The following is a 24,325-nucleotide window of genomic DNA, read 5'->3' as shown; positions in this document are numbered from 1 at the left end:
AAACTAGTGTTGTCGTTTCTGACTTAACCACTGCTCATCCTTAACCTTAATTTACATCTATGTTAGTTCAATCCTATTATCACACAGAGTATTTAATAATATTAATTTTTTCCTTTATGATTTGCTTTATGTCACACCGACACAGATAGATCTTAGGGCAACGATGGAATAGGAAAGGGCTAGGAGCAGGAAGGAAGTGACCGTGGCCTTAAGGTACAGCCTCAGCATTTGGCTGGTGTGAAAATTGGAAACCACGGAAAACCATCTTCAGGGCTGCCGACAGTGGGATTCGAACCCACTATCTCCCGAATGCAAGTTGATAGCTACATGACTCAAACCATGCGAACACTTGCTTGGTATGAGAATATTAAAGAGTCCTTAGGGGAAGGGGAAACATTTTATAATTACTCATATGGGCAATTTTGTATGCTGTCTCACTTTTGATTCTTCTATTTAAGTAAGAAAACTTCTTGGGATGGGCTGCCGAATCCCTGGCAAGCATAAAGTAAGGATCTCTCCCCTCCGCTACTTCGGGTGTCACAAAACATTTATCTACGATTCTAAACATGCAGGATGGGTACCAAAGTGCCACAAGCAAGCAAACTGATTTTAATCATAGATATTTATTATAAAAATCAACAGATTTAAGTCACCGATTTAAATCATCGCACCCTGGTCAAAACCATAGGTTTAACACAATTTAATATAAACAAAATATTTTTACTTGCCTGTTAGAAAAGGAGCACGCAGCACATCGATCTTACAGAACTTTGTTTCTATGTGGGAGTTAGCAAGTATTTTCATATGATGGTCAACAATTTTGCATCTTGGTGAATCATCTTTATAGAAATGACACACAAAATTTTTTGACTTTTTAGTCAAATCAAAAAAATCCTTCTCTTCTGGAATTTCAGTATACTCCCGATGTCCCTGAAAACAAAGTATTCATGTCACTAAGGCACTAATCTTCACATTTTAAAATTTATCAAGGTATACATGAAGTGACTGGAAGAGTAAGATCACCAACAGATAGGGTGAAGGTCCCTGATATGGTGATACACGTTATTTGGTGATAGTTTTTATTTAGTCCATCAGAACATTTAGATTACCTCCAAATGGTTTCAAATCTTGCTCATAGATAGCGCAGGATGTGCGCTTTATGCTAGGAATTCTCAGAATACCTTATCTCTGCACGTGTCAGCTGCAGGAAACTTGAAACTAAAATCAGAGGTATTTTTATTTTCTGTTAGCTGCTTGTCGACACTGGGCAATGCATTTCAAGATAACCAGAGCAATTTTAACGCTGCTTGTTCGATTTATATACCAATGCTTCCAACGAAGTGTACGGTTTCATATGAATTATGTAAAGAAGATGAATGACCAAACATTAAGCTTGTAGATAAATTGGGTAATTAGATACGTGATGAAATACAGTAGAGTCTCGTTAATCCGAACTAACTGGGACCGGAATTTGTTCGGATTACAAAATTTTTGGATTAACCGGAAAATATTTTCTAGTAATAATGTTATTGTTTCTACGTTCCGCTGACTACTTTTACGGTTTCCGGAGACACCTAGGTGCCGCGATTTTCTCCCGCAGGAGTTCTTTTACGTGCCAGGAAATCTACACACGAGGCTGACATACTTGAGCACCTTTAAATATCACTGGACTGAGCCAGGATCGAACCTGCCAAGTTGGGGTCAGAAGGCCAGCGCCTCAACTGTCCGAGGAAAATAGTTTCTACAATACAGTACAGTACGTACTGTAATTTGAAATGTCCATTCTTTAGCAGTTACATTAATAAAGTACTCTATAAAATTACAGTAGGGTAGTTAAGAACCAGTAGAGGAGAAAACGACTAAAACTAGGTTAGAACTTCTCTCCTAAAACTGCTATAATACGGTAATGCGTTACACTTTTGCATTGTTCCCAGGATGCGAAGAGCTGCTTGTGATGTTTATTTAATAGCTCTGCTGCTTTCTCAGTGGTAGCACTGCAGACTGTGAACACGTGACTCACTGAGTGATGTGCAGGGGACGCTGGTTTAATGCATCTTTGAGTAGGCTCCAATCACTATGGCAAAAGAAACTAACAGATTTTGTAAAGATAAACATCCAGTGATTGATGGTTTATGATGTGTAATTATGTTTACATTAAATTATTCTAGTAAAATATGACCTATAAAATGCAGGTAAATCTTCATGTATAATATGTTCTTCCATATCAATAGGGAGAATTTAAAAAAAAATTAATATTTCCGTTCGGATTAAGGGGACTCTAGTGTATTTTTTAGTAAATGTATTAGGGAATGGATAATTTTATTTTGTAGTTATTTTCAAAATCTACACTATCAACAAATAAGGTAGACTTCTTTTTCAGTACAATGGGTTCCATTCACAAACCGGCATATAAAAAAAAGAGAACAAAATGCAAAGACTTATATTATTTTCATACAATATTCAAGCCTCCATTTATTAAAGCCATATCTTCCAAAACTATAAAACATGATTTTAAAAACTTGCTCCATCCCTGTTAAGAGAACAACCAGTTCAGTTAGGCCCACTTCCAGCATGTGAGAACAATTCTTCCCCACCTCCAATCATTGACCATCTTCTCAAAAAGCCCTCTACCCCAAAAGTGAGGAGCCCCAGCACCATGAAAATACCAAGACATTTTCAAATCACAGCAGTTTACAACTTCAGTATGATTTACAGATCATGAGGAGAAAAACAATCTTTTACCTGTGACTTAGGAGACTGGAGAACTTCAATAATCCATCAATTCTTTCAATATTTACGGTATTTACAAACAGTAGTATCAAAGGCAAGAATCTGTAATACTGGCAAAAAGAAAACCTATGAAATAGAATGTTTCTATGAAAGTTACATGGCAGATCTTTTCTTTCTTATGAGTAATCACAGCAGGTGTTATTCAGTACTATGAACCGATTGTTGAAAAGGTACATGACTGCAGAAATCTGTAAAAAAAATATTTAAAAAAATTAAGCCATGCCCAGTGTTCACCACAAGTAACTTACTTTACTAATTCCCAACTGATTGAATTTTTTCTTTTTTATTATTTCCAGGATATGAAATAGTATATCAGGATGAGTATACCTTCAATTATGATTTCTGCATGGTTTGGAAATTAGCTATCTAAAAATATACTGAGATATACTAAGATTTTTGTATGTTTTTTGGGGCTTTCTGCACTAAAATAATTGTGTTGAGATGAAATGCACTGTGTAACATTACTGAACTGCTACATGGACTGAGATCTATGGTGTTATTCTGTTGATTTGTCCCTCCAAAATCTAACTTCCTTTTTAAAATCATACAGGGAGCCTTGCTAGTCTGAAAAAATAAAAATATATAGGCCTATTGGGTCTACCAAAAGCAAAGCTTTATCATTGATAAAGTAATAAAAATAAAATGAAGTAATACAATATCTAATCCAAATTACTATACTAACAAGTACGTTTTTTAGATCTGGAAAGTCAAACAGTGTTGGCACTGCATCATCTTTCAGAATTTTGATCCCTTCAGATTGCCAAAAAACTTGCTTCTGTGAAGTGAATTGAACATAGTCTATGGGAATAAGTTGGAACCAACTTGTCTCTTAACAGCAACAAGCCACTTCCACAGAAGTTCAGGCTTATTCAATGGAAAACTGTAAGCAATATGTCTAAACATAATAGCCATGTATTCAAAATCAAAGAAATGTATATACTTCTTTTTTCTCAACCATTCCTGGTACAATGACAGAACATTCTCCCATTGATTTATCACAAAAATATTCTTCTGCTTCATAAATATAACCTCATGTGATATATTTCAGAACAGAGTGGTGGAGCCAGCAATCATTCACATTTCACTACATTATTTTACATTTTGAAAATATTCTTCCTGAAAAAAACTCATTACACTAGTGCTACTCTACCTCATAATTCTAAATGTATCTAACAATGAAAAGAATACCCAGCTTAGTTTAAGTTTCTCTGAATTAAACATATTTTTACCAGTTGGTTAAATTTAAGAGAGGAAAAATATATCATTTAGGATGCAAAATTCCCTCTCATACTATTCTCATCTTGAATACCAATATTAGGCCCACTGATTTTATAAACTCGAACTAAGAATAATAATTTCGTGTGGCTATTTCTAACCGGGTGCAGCTCTTGTAAGGCAGACCCTCCGATGAGGGTGGGCGGCATCTGCCATTTGTAGGTAACCGTGTTATTGTGGTGGAGGATAGTGTTATGTGTGGTGTGTGAGTTGCAGGGATGTTGGGGACAGCACAAACACCCAGCCCCTGGGCCATTGGAATTAACCAATTAAGGTTAAAATCCCCGGCCCGGCCGGGAATCGAACCCGGGACCCTCTGAACTGAAGGCCAGTACGCTGACCATTCAGCCAACGAGTCAGACATGAACTTGAACTGAAGGAGATTTTCTGAGCACAAATTAAAACTGAAAATGTCGTCCCTCCTCTGGCAAACTAGCGAATCTGCAAATTGTCAAAAGGTTAGAGGAGCTGAAAGAAGTTGTGATTACTCATGTCAAATCAATTTTTATATTTAATGATTGGTTTTATGTGTTAGGGATACAGAACGAGTTGCATATGTGAGACTCTGTCAGAAGGTAGACATTATATAACCAATAAAATCTACACCAAAACTTCAGAAGTAGAGATTCCCTAGTTTGTCACTTTCGCTAGTTTGCCAGAGTGGGGACGATGTGTTCTAACTTTTCTATTACAGGAACATTATGATTCACATAAGGAAGGAGATAACGGAGCTTGAATATTAACCATATATGAATATAACAATTAAACAAGTAAATTGTTTAGTGTTTTCTGGTGTAAAGTAGGAGTCAGCCTAGTCAAACTTCACTAGAACAGCATATTTAACAATTCCTTTATTATAAAGGAGGTGTGAAAACATGGATAATGGTATCAATAAATTTTTTCTGATAACTGTTAATAATCTGAAGTCATAATTTAACCTAAAAATAGATGGGTTTAACAAGCTTTATCAATCATATTTTTCGGATTCTAGGCTCGTGTTTATTGAAATGTTAATACGGGTACACAGTCTGTAAGAATAAAATGTGTGCTTTTTCGGAATAGCTGATTAGTTCTTAAGAATTGTCCCTAATGAAATGAAAAACACCAAGAAGAAGAAGAAGCCTAAATATTGAGAATGGGCCACGTCCATACATCCCTGAATCCACCAATCTGTAGCCCATTCTCGATTATGGTAATTTTATTACATTTCAATTTCTACTCACCTATAAAAAGAAATACCAGATCCTTTCTGATACCGACTGTGCAATTAAAAGCTGCACAAGAGGTCACCATCGCGAATAGTTCTCCACTTCGCACTTACGACATAACTCAGGCCTACTCTCCTTTAATATCGCCGATCAATGTAAGCTCGTAATTCTCACTAAAATAGTTGCCAATATTATAAATTATCACTTGATCACATAACACAACCACAGATCCGCTAACCGATAGGAATCACCATGAAAAACACACAAGAAACTGTAAAGACCACGTGTTAACCATGCATTCAAAACTGAAGTACCCGCAACATGGCGGTGCGCGAAGATATTCAATTTTCCGCATAGCACCAGCGCGCTCTGTGAGTCTAGATAAGTAATATTAAAGTCTTTGACTCTGATTGGACACTGACGACCCCCAATAGCACATCTTTACCGCCCTGTAACTCGTAGATACATGCACGATAGGATGTAATAATCGAGGGTTTTACATATTTCAGTGTGCTCCTTCGAATGGTGTATAAATCGGTTTCAAGTTTTCTTAACATTGACTGATGGTCCCTTGTGAGTTAATGCCAGCCTATTAGATACAAGATTATGTAAGGCGGTGAGCCGTATTATGCTGGCCCGAGTTGTGTGCTATTCTGAAGCACCGAGAATACTGTCGAGAGCTGATGTGTCTTTTGTTCTTGCCAAGTAGAATCTCCTTGACTCAGCTGTACGCTGGGCACAGAAAACAATAGTGAACGTTTTTACAAATAATCCTGTTATGCTTGTGAATCGCCTGTCCGCAAAGCCCTAGTTAGTTGATGTTTACGTTGCCAACCAGCTGATTTCCCTGCCGTATCAAATGCTACTGCTATGCTGCATCTATATGAAATATGTAATGACCAGTGCCCGAATATGTTGGGCTCTTGACCCGACAGCTCTATCAACTCTAGTGTGTGTGTACTGTGTGATTTATTTACAGGTTGTGGTTATTTATTAGTGATTTGAGTTGTTGTATCCAGTGTGTTATTTTGTTGTTGTGATGTTTTCTTTTGTTCATTAATGGGGAGACATAATCCGATGGCTAACTTTGGGATCATGGGTTCGGACCCATATAAGTGGAATCTGTGACCATTTTGGAAGGGTAATTTAGACGCATCCTGAACAAGTGTTTTATATGTTTGTGTCCGAGTGATTGGAGTATATATGTAATTTAGGCCAATTGGGTATCGCATATCATGAACAGTTTAGAAATTGAGCCCTCGGGCAAAGAACTAAAGAACCCGCTTTCTTTGTAAACGTTTTAATAATGTTTATTTATGTAAAAATGCATGTTAGTTTTCTTTGATTGACACAACCAGTGGTTGGTTGTTTTTTATTACGTTTTTTGTTTAGTATGATTTAATTTAATTGTTTTTAATTTAATAAATCCATTTTACCTGATTCCCGGAGTCGCAATCCAAGGTTCCACTGTAATTACCGACCCTACCCGGACATACCACGCGCTTCTACACCTGAGCTAGGCCGAAATTAGGACAGGATACAGTACAATATAGAACTTAGAACTCTAACATCAAGGGATAATCCCGATCTGTCTAGGGAGAAAATAAGGAGGGATTAAAGTCAACTGGTTGGCTTTCACTGACGACTTTGCTATACTATCAGAAAGTCCAGAGGTCGCAACCATCCAGATTAACCTTTTGGAAAGAATTCCCAGCCAAACAGGACTGAGGATCTCAGCAGAAAAGACCAAATTCATGACGAACATCAAAGATGGACCAAAATTCCTAGAAACAGAGATAGGACGGATAGAAAGGGTCACGAAGTTCAAGTACCTTGGTGAGACCATACAGGAGAATGGACTAGAAAAAGCTTCAGTGAAAGATCAGATCTCGAACAGAGAGCATACAGTTTGACGGAAAACATCTACAATAAGAAGTGCTTATCCTGGAATTCCAAATTAAAATATTACAACACCGTTGTCAAAACAGAAAGCCCGTATGCCAAGAAAGTATGCCTGTCCATGAACTACAAGCTGGAGAAGCTAGAGGTCCTGGAAAGAAGAATCCTCAGAAAAATGATAGAAACGGTCCAAACTGAAAGCGGATGGAAACTTTGGAGCAACAAAAGGTTACCAGAAGGTGGAAAAAATCTCAGACCATGAAGAAAAGGAGACTGGCGTTTCTCGGAGATCTGTACAGAATGAACGCAAACAGGCTTGAATTATTTAGAAGGGGTTCAAGCCACAGGAAGAACTAAGAAGATCAGAAGAGCCTGGACAGATGAACAAAGGAAGCAGGTCAGTGAACGCACGGAGTATTGGAACAGAGAAAACTCCGCCCAAAGAGAAAGAAATGAAGTTGTAGCATGATCCTTAGTGGTCCATTCGCTTGTAAAAAAAGGGTTAAAACATTTTCACGAATATCATTATATTAGGAAAGTATACACTGCATACCTTCAGGAATCTCCACCATCTTCAGGTCGTGGTGTTATTCCTATAAATTCCTCTTGTCCCTGGATAATCCAGGTTCAACTAAACTGGAACCAGTTGGCTATGCATCGAAAGAAGAGGAAGACAAATGTATCAAAAAAAAAAAAAAATATATATATATTTTCCCCATGCAAAAATCAAATTATCATAAATATGTCTCTCGTTCATGACCACCCATTAACGGCTGCTTATTTCAGATGATCACCAGCCAGAAGACATAGCATGCATAGTTGCTTCGCAACACTGTATGGCCCTACGAACTAGAATACAATATATCAACGGGCTATAACAGCCCTATTAGTGCTCCGGAAAGAGGCAAGCACCACTATAGCCGCCATAATATAAATGTACTAGCTGACAAAATCAGCTGGCTGGAGCTGTCTTGAGTAATCTTTGTTTGTCAAGTTCATCGTAGATAAAAAAATCACCATTTATAGTTTGGCTTCATTTATTGTAGTGTGAATATGCCTGCATTCTGTTCCGTGTGCTTTCCTCTACAGTAAATGTGTTGGAAGATGGTCCGCCTAGTCAATACTATTCATTATCATTTTTCTAGCCTGGCTGGCATAATGCTTTCTTCTATGCGAACAAAAGCAGCAAAACAAACCTTGCATCTTATTTCAGGTAAGTTCATTTCTTTTCTATCATTTTAATTTTCCCTCATCCAGTTTCTGCCAGGTCGCGGTACTTCTCCATTGTTGCCTTCCCTTCCATTACTCCTCTACAATAACTCTACAATAATTGTATTCCATTCCAGTGTTCTTTTTCTTATACTGTTCTTGAGAGTCTATAAATCTTGGTTTGAGCCTCACTCTTACCCTCTATGTTAGCCTCAAACACTTGTTTTGATATCCCTTCCTCCTCCATCCTCATAACATGTCTATACCATCAATTTATTCTTCTGCATCCTATCAATCAGTTTTTCTACCTCTATTTATTTTCTGACCTAAACATTTATTACTCTGTTTCTCCTTGTCTTCCCTACAATACTCCTCGGGAAGTTCATCTCACTGGCCTGAATTTTACTCTCATCTCTTGCTGTCAATGTCCAAGTCTCCGATGCAGACGTTAATACAGGGGTATAGTACATCTTTTATATTATCTCGTTACATTTCATAGGAACTTCTCTGTTCCACACGAAGTTCCGTACATTCTGGTAGAACATATTTTCTACTTGTACCCTTCTGCCAATCTCCTTATCCAACCTTGCATTATTTCACTTCCCAAATATTTGAATCGTTCAACAACCTCAACGTTTTATCCCCTGATGCTAATAATTCTGTTTCCTTATCTTTCTCCTCTTATCACCACTGTTTTGCTCTTCTCCACACCGATTTTCATACCATATTTCTCAATATTGTCATTTAAAGCCTCTAGTTGGATTTGCAGTTCTGTACTGTTGAATCCCCAAACCATTAGGTCATCCTCAAATAATATCTTCATATCACCTCTATATACTGCCTTAGTTTCCTTTAAAATTTAATCCATAACCTTTATAAATATAAGTGGAGACAATACACTACCCCGCCTTAGTCCAGTTTGGTTTCTAAACCAATCTTCTCCCCACTGGAGTCTGGAACAGTTTTTGTAATTCCCTTGATTACTTTTCACATCCTTCTTTCCCTTCCCACACCTTTTCTCTATTTTTTTTTTTTTGCTAGGGGCTTTACGTCGCCTTTTCTCTATTAACACTATTGTATGCTTTCACTAGATCAAGGAATACAATCACCAGATTTTTTCCATATTCCCACCATTTTGCCATCAAATAATCTCATGGTAAATACAGGGTCTATCGGTGACCTGTCCTGTCAAAAGCCATACTGCTCTTCTAAATTTCTTTCCACCTTTCCTCCCATCCTTTTATTATTATCTCCAATATTTTGACTACTTGTGACAACAGTGTCACTCCTCGATAATTGTCACATACCTTCCTATCACCTTTCTTGAATACTGGTATTATTACACCTTTACACCAACCATTGGGTACTTGCTTTTTTCTCAATACATACCTTAGCAGCCTATATAACCAATGTAAACCAATAGGTCCTGTTTCCTTTATCATTTCCACACATACTTCATCCATCCCTGCTGCTTTCCCAGTTTTCAGTTAAGAGTCATTTCCACCTCGGTCATTGTAATATCACTCCATTTCTGGATCATCCTCATTTACCACTACGCTCCCTTCTGTAGCAATTGTCACATTCAGAAGTTTATCGAAGTGATCTTTCCACCTATTCTTTATCTTCTCTGGGTCTGTTATTACTAGAGCCCAGGTTTCCATGAAAATGATTGTTTTAAATAAGGTAGTTACACTTCTCAAACTTTGCAAATATGAGTTTTATGGCTTAATAATTCCAAATAACCATTAATTTTCCGTGCATGTTTGCAAGTTTCGGCCTTTTTACGAGAAAATTCATGCATAATGCGTATTTTGAAAATTTTAGATTTAATAGCGAATATTTGAACATTTAATATTGCATAATGACTTTTATTCTCACTTTGGCACATACACTGTATAATGGTAACTTGCATGATAGTGCCTTTTATGAATGTTGGTTTGCAGAATTTGGGACCATTTTTGCACATCATACAGTACCGGTATGTCTATTAATGAGACACGGAGAGAATGTATTCCTGGCATCCTATGTTACAACCAAAGTTAGTACATACGGTAGAGGTCCTATAATTCAATTAACCAAGCACTTTCTTATCCGTTGCTTGAGTAAACGTTGGTGTAAGCCAGAAGGTCCCACATTGATCTCTAATTCTTAGGAATAAGGTGTCCGAGTTTTACACTGCTATAAAATGAACCATAGATTGTGCATTAATTTACAAATAAAAAGTATTTATGCGATCCTCCTTTTCAATACAACACAACCAACTATATTGGATGGGATGATATCTATACAGGTTTTGGGCTAATCTAAGACCATCCTCAGTAGAGGTTTAATTATTACATTATACAATTAATTAAAAATACTGATGAAGTGGAATTAAAATACAATGATCAATATTGAAAAAGTAAAAGCATGTTGAGGTAAAAAAAAACTCTCGTTTGAAAAATCGTTTGATTGACATACAACTTGGTGATTCTTTTAAAAAAGTGAGAATGTGTTGCGCAGCACAGTGAGACTGTCAATAACGGGAGTAATAAGTGTGCATCATCTGTAATGGGGAAAAAGAATGAATAGTTAAAAACAAAAACAAAAAATATAGCTTGAAAAGAAAAGGCTAAATCAACTTGTTAAAAGGCTGTCGTCTGAAGTGGTACAACCTGGTCAGTCTCATGTCACACTGACACTAAATTGTGTATAGCTTACAGCGTGTCTGTGCTGATGTGGTTGGGTGGGGAAGAGAAAGGGGGAAGGAGGAGGGGTATGGTAAGGTACGGGAGGGAGATATTGAGGCAAGGGTGGATCTAGTTCTGGAACGCCTGTAATGAAACTGGTTCTTATCAATAAATTGTTGACAGATGAGTGCGACAAAGGTTTCCAATAATACATTTTTCTTCTCGTTGATTTAATTTAGGTTGTATGAGGAATTATTGTATTGCTCAATATCGATATAAATATTCTTCAGTATATTGAATAAGGGACCTTTCCTTTCATAATATAAAATCTTTTAATCGTGATCAATTGTTGTGTATTTAGGATTTTGTTCCTTACACTGTTTGCTCATGGCTGAGTGGCGGTTATACTTCAAGGCGTTAAGATGTTCGTTGCATCTTGTATTGAAACTACGGCCTGTTTGTCCTACATACGTTGAAAAACGAGACTGGCACTTTAATTTGTATACCCCAGAGTTTGGAAATTTGCTGCTGCCAATGACGGTATGGGAATTAAAAACTATTTTAGCATTGGTGTGAGTGGTCTTGAAAGCTATTTTTAACTTCTGTCTGTCTGTTAGGTCATCAGCCCAGAGGCTGGTTGGATCCTCAAATAGCACCACCAAAAGTTATGCGGTTATAAGGAAACCACAAAAACCAATGGCAGCACCAAAATGAGGCGTACTAGGCAAGACGAGGAGTGAGGTAGTTTGCCATTGCTTTCCTCACTGGGTCAGAAAGTGCTATTGCAGCACGACTGACCCTATGAGCAACACCTTTCATAACACTCAGATGCACTAGTCGTGCTCTGAATGCCATTACTCAGCACCACCCATACCCCAGCAGCTTCCATATTGTCACAGCCATGGATGAGACTGGGACTTCGGTGAAAGCTACACTTTACTCTGGCCTGTGCCATAAGATGGATACAAAAGTACTGTATCCATCAAGAAATGGCAGCAGGCAAATTTTTAACTTACAGTATGTTTTTTTTAAACATTAGAAATTGGATATATGTTATTTTTGTTAAAGGTAAATGTGGTAAACGTCTCTTTAGGGGGAGTTTTTTTTTTTTTTCCAAGGTGGTCTTTGGTTTCCTTCTAAATTTATTAAGAAATTTGTTCACAAAAGTTTTACTGAAACCATTACATTCAGCTATTGTATAAATGGTGTTGATTTCTCTCCTAAAATTCTTACAGGATAAAGGAACATTAAGGGCCGATTGTATAAACGGTTTGATCTTAGATCAGAGACTAAACTGATCTCGGGTCACGCAAAACTCGGACATTAGTATTGTATAAACGTTAATCTGAGATTAATTCACGCTGAACTAAGATCAACTTTGACTGGAGAAATTTCGCTGATCAAAAACTCTTTGATCTTAGTTCAAGGAGTTGTTTTCTACTTGAGATACAAGAACAGCTGATTGTTAATAAAATATTACCTGTGTTACGATAAAATGGTAAAAAAACACACTGAAGTCTAACCTCATACATTGGTAACTATAGTTGTCCATATATAGGCAATATTATGCTTCTTTTACTGCAGTGTAATGTAATAATTCTGTAACATAACATCGACAAATTGCTTACGTTATCTTATCTCGTTCATATTTTACAGATTTTTGATTACTCTGATTTCTCGGATATATCTTCTGATGATGAAAATGATTAATTTCATCGGGCTCCCTGTGTTCTGTGAAAGAGGAAATCCAATGAGAGAACTGAGTGATAAGAAGTTTAAACTGAGGGATCTCTGGGGAAAAGATAGTGTGGAACAGCTAGAACTCACGTTGCGTGATATTCTAGTTCAATCTACCAACTCCAATGCACATGTTATTACTAACTTTGAGATTCCTTGCCATGGGAAGTTTTCAGTTAGTTGGTGATTTACTGCATGTAGATGCAGCGACAGTCTGCAGAGCCATTCATCGTGTATCTAATCTTATCGGTGCAATGAAACACACGTTTATCAAAATGCCTTCCAAACAAATTGATGTGAGGAAAATCATGCGTGATTTTTTCGATGTACAACACATTGCTGGTGTTCTAGGTGCTACAGACTGTACCCACGTACCTATAATATCTCATGGGGGTGATAACGCAGAAGTTTATAGGAATCATCATGGGTGGTTTTCGTTAAATGTTAAAGTTATTTGTGATGCTCGGCTCAGGTTCCGAAATATCATAGCAAGATGGCTAGGATCTGCTCACGATGGCAATATCTTCACTAATTTACGCGTGCATGCTCAATTCGAAACAGGAGACATTCCAGAAGGCATAGACCTACTCCTGGGAGACAATGGCTATGCGTGTTGTCGTTACCTGCTGACTCCAGTACCGGTATTTCATGCCGAAAAAGCTGCAGAGCAAGCTTATAATCGAGCCCATAAAGCAACCAAGTCTCAGCATGGGGCTAAGAGTGAAATTTCCTTTTTTTTTTTTTTTGGCTTTACGTCGCACCAACACAGGTCTTCTGCCGACAATGGGATAGGAAAGGCCTAGGAGTGAGAAGGAAGCAGCTGTAGCCTTAAGGTACAGCACCAGCATTTGCCTGGTGTGAAGATGGGAAACCACGGAAAACCATCCCCTGGGCTGCCGACAGTGGGGCTCGAACCCACTATCTCCCGGATTCAAGCTCACCGCTGCGCGCCCCTAACCACACGGCCAACTCGCCCGGTACGATTTCAACTAGGGCATCCTTGTCTTCCTTGGAAAAATTAGAACGATCCTTTTTCTGCTTCATTTCAGTCATGTTTTCTTTCTTTCACTCGGCACGCAGAATACGAAGGAAAAGAGATTCACACTGCTCAACGCGACTTGTGATACTCAGCTGTTTCTGCGTTGGTGCCAAGTGCTCACATATGAACTGGGATCAAAATTGAACTTCGATTAGTTGATCCTAGATCAGTGTTATACAACACGACACCGGTCTGATCTTAGATCATTTTCTGAACTTAGATTAAAACTGATCTACAGTCAATTATGTTTACACAATCGGCCCTAAGTGTTCTGAAAATCATACTATTAAAAGCTGCCTTCTAGGGCATAATCAATAATCGTTTCTGTTCTTTCACCCCAGCCATATCTAGTGATCTTTCTACTATTCTTCTTTCTAAACCAAATGTTACCCACAATCATTCTGTTTATCTCACAAAACAATCAACTCCCTTGCTGTTTTTTTTTTTTTTTTTTTCCCCCCCCCCATAACCCAAAGGACCAATCACTACTTCTTTCCCAATTCTGTCATTTTCAACCTGCACATTGAGGTATCCCATTACTATCACTTCCACATCGGTTCTATTATAAGAAGGCTATACTGAAAGTTCTTAAGTTTTGCCATTGTAATGCACAAATTCTCATCACAGGTCCCCACTAAAAGAGAAAGAGCTGATTAGGCAGTGGGTGAATAACAACATGAAAAGAAATAAGTGGTATCTCAAGGAACCAAGTACTCTCTGTTCAGAACTTGTTGAATAGTGCTATATGTATTTAATGAGAGGGGACTTTTACTGCCCAAGGCAGTACTGACAATCTTCAAGTCCCCAATCCATTTACAAAGAAACCACAGCAGCAGAAAAGCTCCCAAGAAATTAGTGTTTGAAGAAACATTCAGCAACTCCAAACTGATACTCCCAATTTCATAGATCATGCAGGTAAATGTTATTTTAATTAAATCCATTTTTAACGTCTGGTCATGTGGATTTTGGCCAGGTGTCTATGGACAACGATACATGCCCAGAAGCTAAAGAAGCTCTGGTTTTCATGGTAACAGCTTTAAACTGCACACGGAAGATACCAGTTGGATACTGTCTTGGCTTCAGTGAAAGTGAACCTAGTAGATCAGGATCTCGGGAAATTGCGTACAACTGGAATAAATATTGTAGTATGTAACAGTACAACAGTGAACAAATCTACGATGGAGAAACTAAGCAGATCCCTTTGTGCTGATTCACCACAGTGCTCGTTTTCGAATCCTGCCGATCCATGGTGGAAATGTGTGTTGTACATTTGATGCTGCACATGTTAAACCTGATAAGCAATTTAATTACGGATAGAAAGGCTCTAAAAGTAGCAAGGGTGAAGATGAAATTAATTGGTAATATTTCTGTAGATTAGTTTCACTACAGGAGGGGGAAGGTTTACATGCAACTAATAAAGTAAGGTGATGCCATAATATAGGGTGTTTCAAAAAGAATATACGTATTACAAAGTATTATTTTGTCCAAACTATCGATCGCTGTGCCTCGGCTCGGCTATTGGAGAAATGAATACATAGTCTACTTTATATTATTGTCTTCTGTTTTTCTTGGTAACAGTCATATGTTTAAAATGGCTACTCCGCAGCAGAAATCATTTTGTGTTCTCGAGTTTGTGAAGTGGGATTCTGTGATTACAGTGCAAAGACGTTTCAGGCTGAGGTACCAAATTGATCCTGCGAATGCGTGGAACATTTGCAGATGGCATCGACAGTTGGTAGATACAGGATGTGTATGTAAAGTAAAGAGTCCTGGCCGCCTTCATGTTCCTGAAGAAATGTTGCACGAATTGAAACTGTTTTCCAACGTAGTCCTTCAAAATCAACTCGTCGTGCCAGTCGGGAGTTACAACTGCCTACAACAATAATTTGGCGTGTTTTGAGACATCGGTTTGTTATGAAGCCGTACAAGTTAAAGCTGTTACAAGCTGTCTCTCCTGATGACAAACGCAAATGTGTCGCATTCTGTAACAAGATTCTTGATGCTACTGACAATAACACTTTCACACAATGCATCGTGTTCAGTGACAAAGCGACTTTCCATGTTAGTGGTCCGGCAAACAAACACGATGTTCGAATTTGAGGCCTACAGAACCCACATGCAGTCATTGAACATGTACAAGATTCGCCCAAAGTCAATGTGTTTTGTGTGATATCCCGATCATCTGTTTAGGCCCATTCTTCTTTGATGGAAACACAGTTAACGGTCAGCAGTATCTCGCTATGTTACAAAACCGGTTGTTTCCGAGGCTGCACGAAGACAACTTCATTTTTCAACAAGACAACCCCCTCACTGGAGTCGCCAAGGACGTAAATATCTGAATGAAACTCTACCAAACCGTTGGATTGGTCGTCAAGGAGCTGGCAACTTAGCATGTCTCAGTTGGGCTCCACGGTCACCGGATTTGACACCCTGTGACTTCTTCCTGTAGGGTTTCGTTAAAGACAACGTTTATGTACTACCACTCCCACAGAACCTGGAAGAGTTGAAGAACCGGATCCGTACTGTCATAACATCAGTGATGAAGGACATGCTTGCCCGAGTACAGGAGGAATTTGAGTATTGATGTGATATTGTTTGTGTCGCTGATGGAGGACATATTGACCATCTGTAATCTGAACTTGAGAGGTTCGTAAATATGTGTATAAAGTTTCATATTCGTATGTCTTACGGTTTAATAAATATATGCATTCGAAATAGGCATATTCTTTTTAAAACACCCTGTACAATAGCAAACTCAAAAGAAAGTTTCTGTTGCTGCAAAAACTTTAAGCAATTCTGCTTGTATATAGGAATACAAGAATTCCAAGGCTGTGAAGAGACTGGAGTTTGTGTACAATTTATGGACAATATTTGATATTTTGACATCTTGCCACCCAATGGGGAAAGGGACGAAGTCTCCTCTTTCTAAAAAAAAAATAAAGTAAAAAAATAACCTACTTGTTCAACAGATAAATCTGTGCATAAGTTACCTGAAGAAATTGGAACTTCAGGATAGTACTCCCGTACACAAGTATAACAGGAGAGTTTCAATATGTGGATTTATTATTGGCCTGCTAAGTGTAAAGGAACTGGCAGAGAGATATCTCGGTATATAACGCACCTCTTATTTATTTCCAAGTAGGCTGTCAGGACCATTTAGAATTGCTCTTCGACCATCCGTAATAAGGGAGGAAACAGAAATAATCCCAATGCAGAGCAATTCAGATCGGCATACAGGAAATGTTTACTGGAACAGATGTACACCACATTAATACTTTTCAAGGGACAATGAATCAGGGTTAGACCAATGCAAATTGTAAACTGTCAGGAAGTGATGTGCTTCTTTTACGAAGGCAGATCGAAAAGTAATGCACAATAATTTTTTTCTCCCCTGGTATTGCAGCTGGATTGTTGAAATTTCACGACGATATACTTCGAAGTTTGCGCTACACAGGGTATTTTGTTTTCCTGTGCGGCTCTAGCAAGAGAAGCCTCAACTACGAAACAAACATGGTGCATGTTAATATCGTCCACTTGTGAAGAGCAAAGAAGTGTAGTTCAATATTTGTGGGTCAAATGGCACACACAGAGTGAAATTCACTGGGACATGCATGGTGTGTATGGGGATGACTGTCTGGACTGTAGCAATGTCTTCAGGTGGTGTGCATTCTTCCAAGAGGGCCGTGTGAAGCTTAGTGATTCGCGACGCTCCGGGCGGCCGGTAACAGCTTCAACTCCACAGAATGTCCACGCCATTGGGGCAGCAATTTTGAATAACCGGTGTGTGCACCTGCGAACCTTATCGCAGACATTCGACATTTCCTACGGTGTGGTGTACGACATTCACGACAGGTTGAAATACTGTAAAGTTAGTGCTCGCTGGGTGCCTAAGAACCTGACGGACAACCACAAGGGACAGCGAATGACAAGAACAGATCACTTAGCGCGCTACGCCACAAAACTGCACGACTTTCTGAAAGGAATCGTCATTGGTAATGAGTCATGGGTGTACCACTACACACCCGAAACCAAGCAGGCCTCTATGGAGTGGAAACATGCTGGTTCCCCAGTATGAAAAAAATTCGAAGTGACTCAATCTGCTAGAAAAGTGCTTGTGACAGTGTTCTGGGATATGTTTGGTGTGTTATTGGTGGACTCTGCCGAACAAGGGACCACTGTGAATGCTGCAGCCTACATTAAAACTTTGGTTAAGTTACGTCATGCCCTTCGTGACGAACGCCACAACATTAATGCTAACGGTGTCAAACTTCTTCATGACAATGCCCGTTCCCATGTTGCTGCTCCTGTTCGTGAGAAACTCTGCAAATTTGGGTGGGAGGTGCTCCAGCATCCACCACACGATCGGACCTGGCACCACCGGACTTTCATCTGTTCGGTCCCATGAAGAAATTCCTGGCCGGCCAACACTTTGCTACAGATGTGGAAGTGAAATCAGCAGTCCGCAGATAGCTATACCCGAACCAGTATAATCTACCACCTTCATTGTCCGTATTGATAGTATACTTGTATACTCCAACCAAACGGACTTCCACAAACAGAGCATATTGAAAATGGTACCACGATGGGAGAAATGTGTTAAACTTGGTGACTATGTAGAAAAGTAGGTCAAGTTCATTTGTGATTTGTTTGGTTTTGGTACATATTAAACTTTTTGGGAAAAATATTATTGTGAGTTACTTTCCGATCTACCCTCGTATCAATTATGATTCCTTCTCAAGAAAGAAATGATTGATGTGATACACATCAGAAGTCACTCACCAAGTAATCTGCACATGATGTTCAGAATATAGCAGAAAATTTCATCAGTGAGGTGGGAAAGAAAATTAAATGCCATGATTGTCTGAATGTTATGTTTGCACACCATTCTGAAAAAAAAAAAAAAAAAAAAGGCCTTATAGAAAAATGTAGAACGGTCTTTTATCCAGCTCCCAACGTGAATTTATGTCATGTGGCTGTAAAAGTGTTAAAAAAAAAAAAAAAAAAAAAAAAAAGGTCACTATTGCAAAGATAAACCTTATGTTCAAAATACAGACTGAAGTTCTCTAATCAGTTGCAAAACAGCTGTTTTAGACTGATGATCATTTATTTATTGCTACCGAGTTCATTACACCAAGCGAGCTATTACACGAGAACTGAAAGGAGAATCCATAAGGCAAATGTACATAAAAATAATACTTTTCAGGGGACAATGAATCTGGGTTAGAAAATATGTATCAGTTCATGTGAAAGAGCGTTTCGAATCAACAAATGTGTCTATTATTAGATTAATATAAAATCAATATTGCTTATTGTAAATTTTATTTCCGATCTTTAAATATTTCTGTAGAAAGGTTGCCTTTGAAATGTATACAATTCAATTAAAGTGTTTACAATTTTCTTGGCTGTTTACACATCCTAATCCATAAACCTGTACCGTAGATGTATGGATATCTTCACATCTTTGCAACAAAACTAAAATTTATCTAATCATTCATCAATATATTGCTTCAAACAAAAACAAAATATTAATTTAGTGCAATCCTTTGGAACTCTGAAAATGAATGCATACCTCTAGCAACATCTTCACCAATCAATGGTCAGTTTTTCACATGCCTCACTCATGCAAAGATGCAGCAAAAGTAAAATGCCCATTTGTATTAAAATGTATAGTACTGACAGGGTGGACTCATATCAACTCCTGTTTTTTCAATGCAGTGAGACTGTTAGGTAAAAGTCAGTATGAAAAGAAAAAAAGTCAATAAATTCTGAATTTCTTCATATTGGCGTAAGTGTCCTGATGTTCACTGTTTACATTTCGAGGATATATGTTGTCCTTAGTCGTTGAGTCAATCTTTTTTTTCTTTTTGTCAGGCTCAAAAAGTATGGAACTTTTCAGATATTGCGCATTAAGCACTGAAGCACTAACTATACTTGAATGCAACTTATTTTTTAACCCGTGAGGGGTCGCATTCGATCGTTTTGACCATTTGTTTACTTTGATCAATCCATCCGCAAACACTGTTTATTATACTTTCTATTCCTCAGTACCTTTCAATGGATTCGACCACACTTCCGTTACACCACTGTTATCACTCTCCACTCCTTCAGTAAGTTACAAGCTGGCTATTCGGTCGTTTCGTTCGCACGAGACTCGTCATGTTACCTGTCTCCGTTCTATTCAACCATACGCGACTCATGGCATAGACTTATTTATAACACGGAAAGTGCACTGTTATCATTCATTGTTGGAGGGAGAAAGAGCATTGTCTAGATGTGTGTTAAATGAAATTAAACATTTTAAAAGTGTTTTCTATAAACAGAACTTGGAATATTTATTTTCAATTTTATCATCAAAAGGCAATCTCATTATTATAATAATTCTGTGGCTTGGTTCTAAAAGGGCCAATGTCATTTTTTATCGAAATTGAGATATAACTGATACAAACGCGTTTTATCCTGGCTTGCAACATGTTAAAAGGGCCAATGCCTCTGTTAGTATTAAACGAACAGTTAGCGTTTAATTAAATAAGCCCTTGCCAATAATGTTAGATTACCAATAAAGATTAGAGACCTGGCAATTTTTAAAGAATACGATAGAAAAAATTAGCGTTTAATAAGGTGACTTCCACAAAGAAAGCATAAAGTTATTTAAAGTTAGTTGTTGAAAAAAATAATTGGAAAACTGTAAGCAAAACTTCAAATGCTCATAGCTCAAAAACAGGTTTCTTGACACTGGCCCTTTTCGAACCAAGCCACTGAATTATGTTTAAAAGCGTTTGTGTTTATATAGTACAGGGCGATTAAATTGAAAGTTCAGGGCGGAGTGCCGAGGATTAGGCGCGCTGGGAAGAGGAGACAGCGAGCGCAGTGCCTGCCATGACAAGCAGGCAGTCGGCTCAAAGAAGCAGCATGATTACGTCTATAGAAACTAAACTCACCGGCTACATAGATGCTCTGGACAAATAAGTAAATGAGTAAACAAATAAATAAATCAACTAGGAAATTAATAATAATAATAATAATAATAATAATAATAATATTTGTTTTACGTCCCACTAACTACTTTCTCGGTTTTCGGAGACGCCGAGGTGCCAGAATTGAGTCCCGCGGAAGTTCTTTTACGTGCCAGTAAATCTACCGACATGAGGCTGACGTATTTGATCACCTTCAAATACCACTGGACTGAGCCAGGATTGAACCTGCCATGTTGGGGTCAGAAGGCCAGCACCTCAACCATCTGAGCCACTCAGGCCGGCAAATAGGAAATTAAACTGAACTTACCAGAAATAAATAAATAAATAAATAAACTAGGAAATTAAACTGAACTCGCCAGTATTTACAGACGATGCTGAAAGTGATCTCCTTCAGCTGCAATGCAAGCTTCCAATCTTGTAATGAGATTTTGAAACACACTTTGTAGTTCGTGGGCACCGATAGAACGCACAATGTTCCTAATTTCAGTTTTTAATTCTTCTGCAGTTCGAGGTTTATTCCTGTAAACTTTTCCTTTAAGATTTCCCCATAGATAAAAATCACATGTAATTAAATCAGGCAAACGAGGGGGCCATAAGCCTTTACTGATGATCTGATCATCATCGAACATTTCCCGTAACCGTCGCATAGAGTTACGCGCCGTATGGGCCGCTCACTATCCTGCTGGAAATAGCCGTACCTTTTCTCTTCTTCAGTCAGTTCAGCAAAAAATGGTTCCAGAATGTTGTGAATATAACAGTCAGAAGTAATTGCGTCCTGAAAAAATATCGGACCGATAATTTGTCGGGTACTGATAGCGCACCACACACCCACCTTCACATCGTGCAGAGGTCTCGGCTGTAAAATGTGCGGGTTGTCTGTATCCCAGATTCTACTGTTCTGTGAATTGAGAGATCCACTCAAATGAAACCAGGCTTCGTCACTCATTAAAGGAAAGTTCGGATCCACAATACCGACGTGGACACTATGCATTAGCCAATTGCAAAATCGAATTCTTGCATTGAAGTCTGTAGGCAGTATGTTATGGACTGAATGAGTCCGATAAGATCGTAAATCTAACAATTTTGTTGCATTACGTGCTGAAGAAGGTGAAATACCACTTTCCTGAGCTACTCTCTGAAGCGACGTATGTGGACTGACCTGGAAGAAAAAAAATGAAATGGCGTATGGCTTTTAGTGCCGGGAGTGTCCTGGGACAAGTTCGGCTCACCAGATGCAGGTCTTTCTATTTGACTACCGTAGGCGACCTGCAAGTCGTGATGAGGATGAAATGATGAAGACGACACATACACCCAGCCCCCGTGCCAGTGAAATTAACCAATTAAGGTTAAAATTCCCAACCCTGCCAGGAATCGAACCTGGGACCCCTGTGACCAAAGGCCACCACGCTAACCATTTAGGCATGGAGCCGGACACTGACCTCGAGTCTTGCCTGTATATCTTCTAACCTCTCCCGTGTGAGAGCTGTTCTCCTTCGCTTCTTTTTCTTATTGCTTACGGAACCAGTACTACGCCACTTGTAAACGAGCTGATGCACATAACGTTTTGACGGTATTGTCACACCGGGAAATTGTCTACAGAATTTTAAAGGCACCTTTTAACTGGTTTCTTCTTCTTGTGCAAATAACACTCAACCAAAAATATTCTATGCTCTATAGTGTATTTAACCATCGTGATAATAACCTCACAACACACCTTAAAAATCCAATAGTTTTTAGCAAACTGAGGGGACAGGGTGCTAAACAGGTGCGCGCTTGCAGAACACTTCTTATCTCGCCAGTGTTGACAGAAGCCACATGGCACTCGCTGGGGACTTCCCACAGCATGCGAGGAGAAGTCTGAACACTTAAATTATTCTTCCTGTATTATCTTATATTATTGTAACAAATGGCGTATGAAGTAAGCATTTGGCGTTTCATTGATTTCCGGCCGAAACGGCCGTACGCGACTCCTGACGTTAGACTCGGGTTAAGGGAGTTTTTTAATGTTTACAAGCACAATTGGCGCTAGAAGGGAGTGAAACAAAGATATCTAATACAGCACTTCCTTTTTCTTTGAATTCTTTATTTCCATGAAGATCTCTGCATCCCTTATACAAAACCAAAATTCGTCCATATCTTTAGGGAAAAAGTCTTCAGGAAATACAGATTCTGGTAATGATCTCCACTATTTTTCTTTTTTTCTGTTTTCCAATTTCTTACAGAGCATTCTTGGGAGGGATTTTAAAAGGGGGCCAAAAGTTGGTGGCCTACTCTCAATTATTGACAAAGCCACTTAAGAAGTTAAATTTAAATTTCACAACACAGTATTTCCAGAGTATATTGTTTCTTAATCCCACAACATACTTTTAAGAATTATTGTACTAGTAGAAGGCAGCTACTTTTATCTTTTTCTGAAGCAATGCCAGGCTGATTCATGAATTGCAATGCGAAAAAGTGCCAAATACATCTGAGTGAAAGCTACAAACTAAGTTTAATTCATAGGGTCAACATCAGCAAGATCAGTTTTACAAATACAGTTTTGAGACATATAGTAGAATAAGATTTTTTTTTACAAGTTGCTTTACGTCGCACCGATACAGATAGGTCTTATGGTGACAATGGGACAGGAAAGGCCTAGGAGTTGGAAGGAAGCAGCCGTGGCCTGAATTATTAAGATACAGCACCAGCATTTGCCTGGTGTGAAAATGGGAAACAATGGAAAACCATCTTTAAGGCTGCCAACAGTGGGGTTCGAACCCACTATCTCCTGAATACTGGATACTGGCTGCACTTAAGCAACTGCAGCTATTGAGCTCATTGTTTATTGCATGACAGAATGATAACGTACAATCACCTTATCATTTTGGAAGTACTGGTTAAGATGCACAAATTTTGGTAAAATCAGGGAGGTGAGAAGAGTAATGGAGTGGCCCTTAGCTAGGTCAAACGGGACCACTCCTTGAAAGCGGCAGCCATATTGCTTGGCACCACGGCTGGTTGGGGAGCAGTATGAGCTAGATGCTAGTCGTAAGTTGGTATTTACCCAGTTACTTGTGACAAGTTGCTTAATGTAACCCTTGTTGATCGTGGGTCTTTGTTGTGTGTATAGGTGTAAGAATGGAAGTGACAGGCACAGAAAACCCGGGTTTGCTTTTCATCTCGTAGGCTAGTACATATCAAAAGTAGACACACGTTTATTTTTTCATGGAGAGAACGTCATTGTCTTAAAATATGGATTGGTGTATTTTCCCTAAGAACCCAGACCGTCAGGCTCTATGGACGAAGGCATTTAAGAGAAAGAACTGAACACCTGGTGTTCATAGTGCTATATGTACGGAGCACTTTAGGCTAGACCAGGGATGCCGAACCTATGCCACGTGCGTCACTAGGCGACACGCGAACATGATTTCGGTGGCACGCAACATGCACAAGTTTTTATGTACGTCTTTTACTGCAGACTACACATATTTCATGTATCGTATAGTCATAGTGTTTCATGTGTAAGAAGTAAATACAGAAAATCTG

At 38.6% G+C, this 24,325-nt stretch overlaps 1 protein-coding gene across 3 annotated transcripts in view; it reads right to left on the bottom strand.

Annotated features, from left to right (window-relative positions):
- Positions 1-24,325, bottom strand: part of LOC136879116 (thioredoxin domain-containing protein 9) — a 96,436-nt gene that overhangs the window by 20,524 nt on the left and 51,587 nt on the right. For all 3 annotated transcript variants that reach the window (XM_067152865.1, XM_067152879.1, XM_067152871.1), the window contains exon 3: positions 725-930. In XM_067152865.1, the coding sequence (XP_067008966.1) occupies positions 725-930 (206 nt within the window). The remainder of the gene's footprint in view (positions 1-724; positions 931-24,325) is intronic.

This window comes from Anabrus simplex, chromosome 1 (genome assembly GCF_040414725.1).
Source record: "Anabrus simplex isolate iqAnaSimp1 chromosome 1, ASM4041472v1, whole genome shotgun sequence".
NCBI classification, from domain to species: Eukaryota; Metazoa; Arthropoda; class Insecta; order Orthoptera; family Tettigoniidae; genus Anabrus; species Anabrus simplex.
This window is presented reverse-complemented; position numbering and strand designations above follow the sequence as displayed.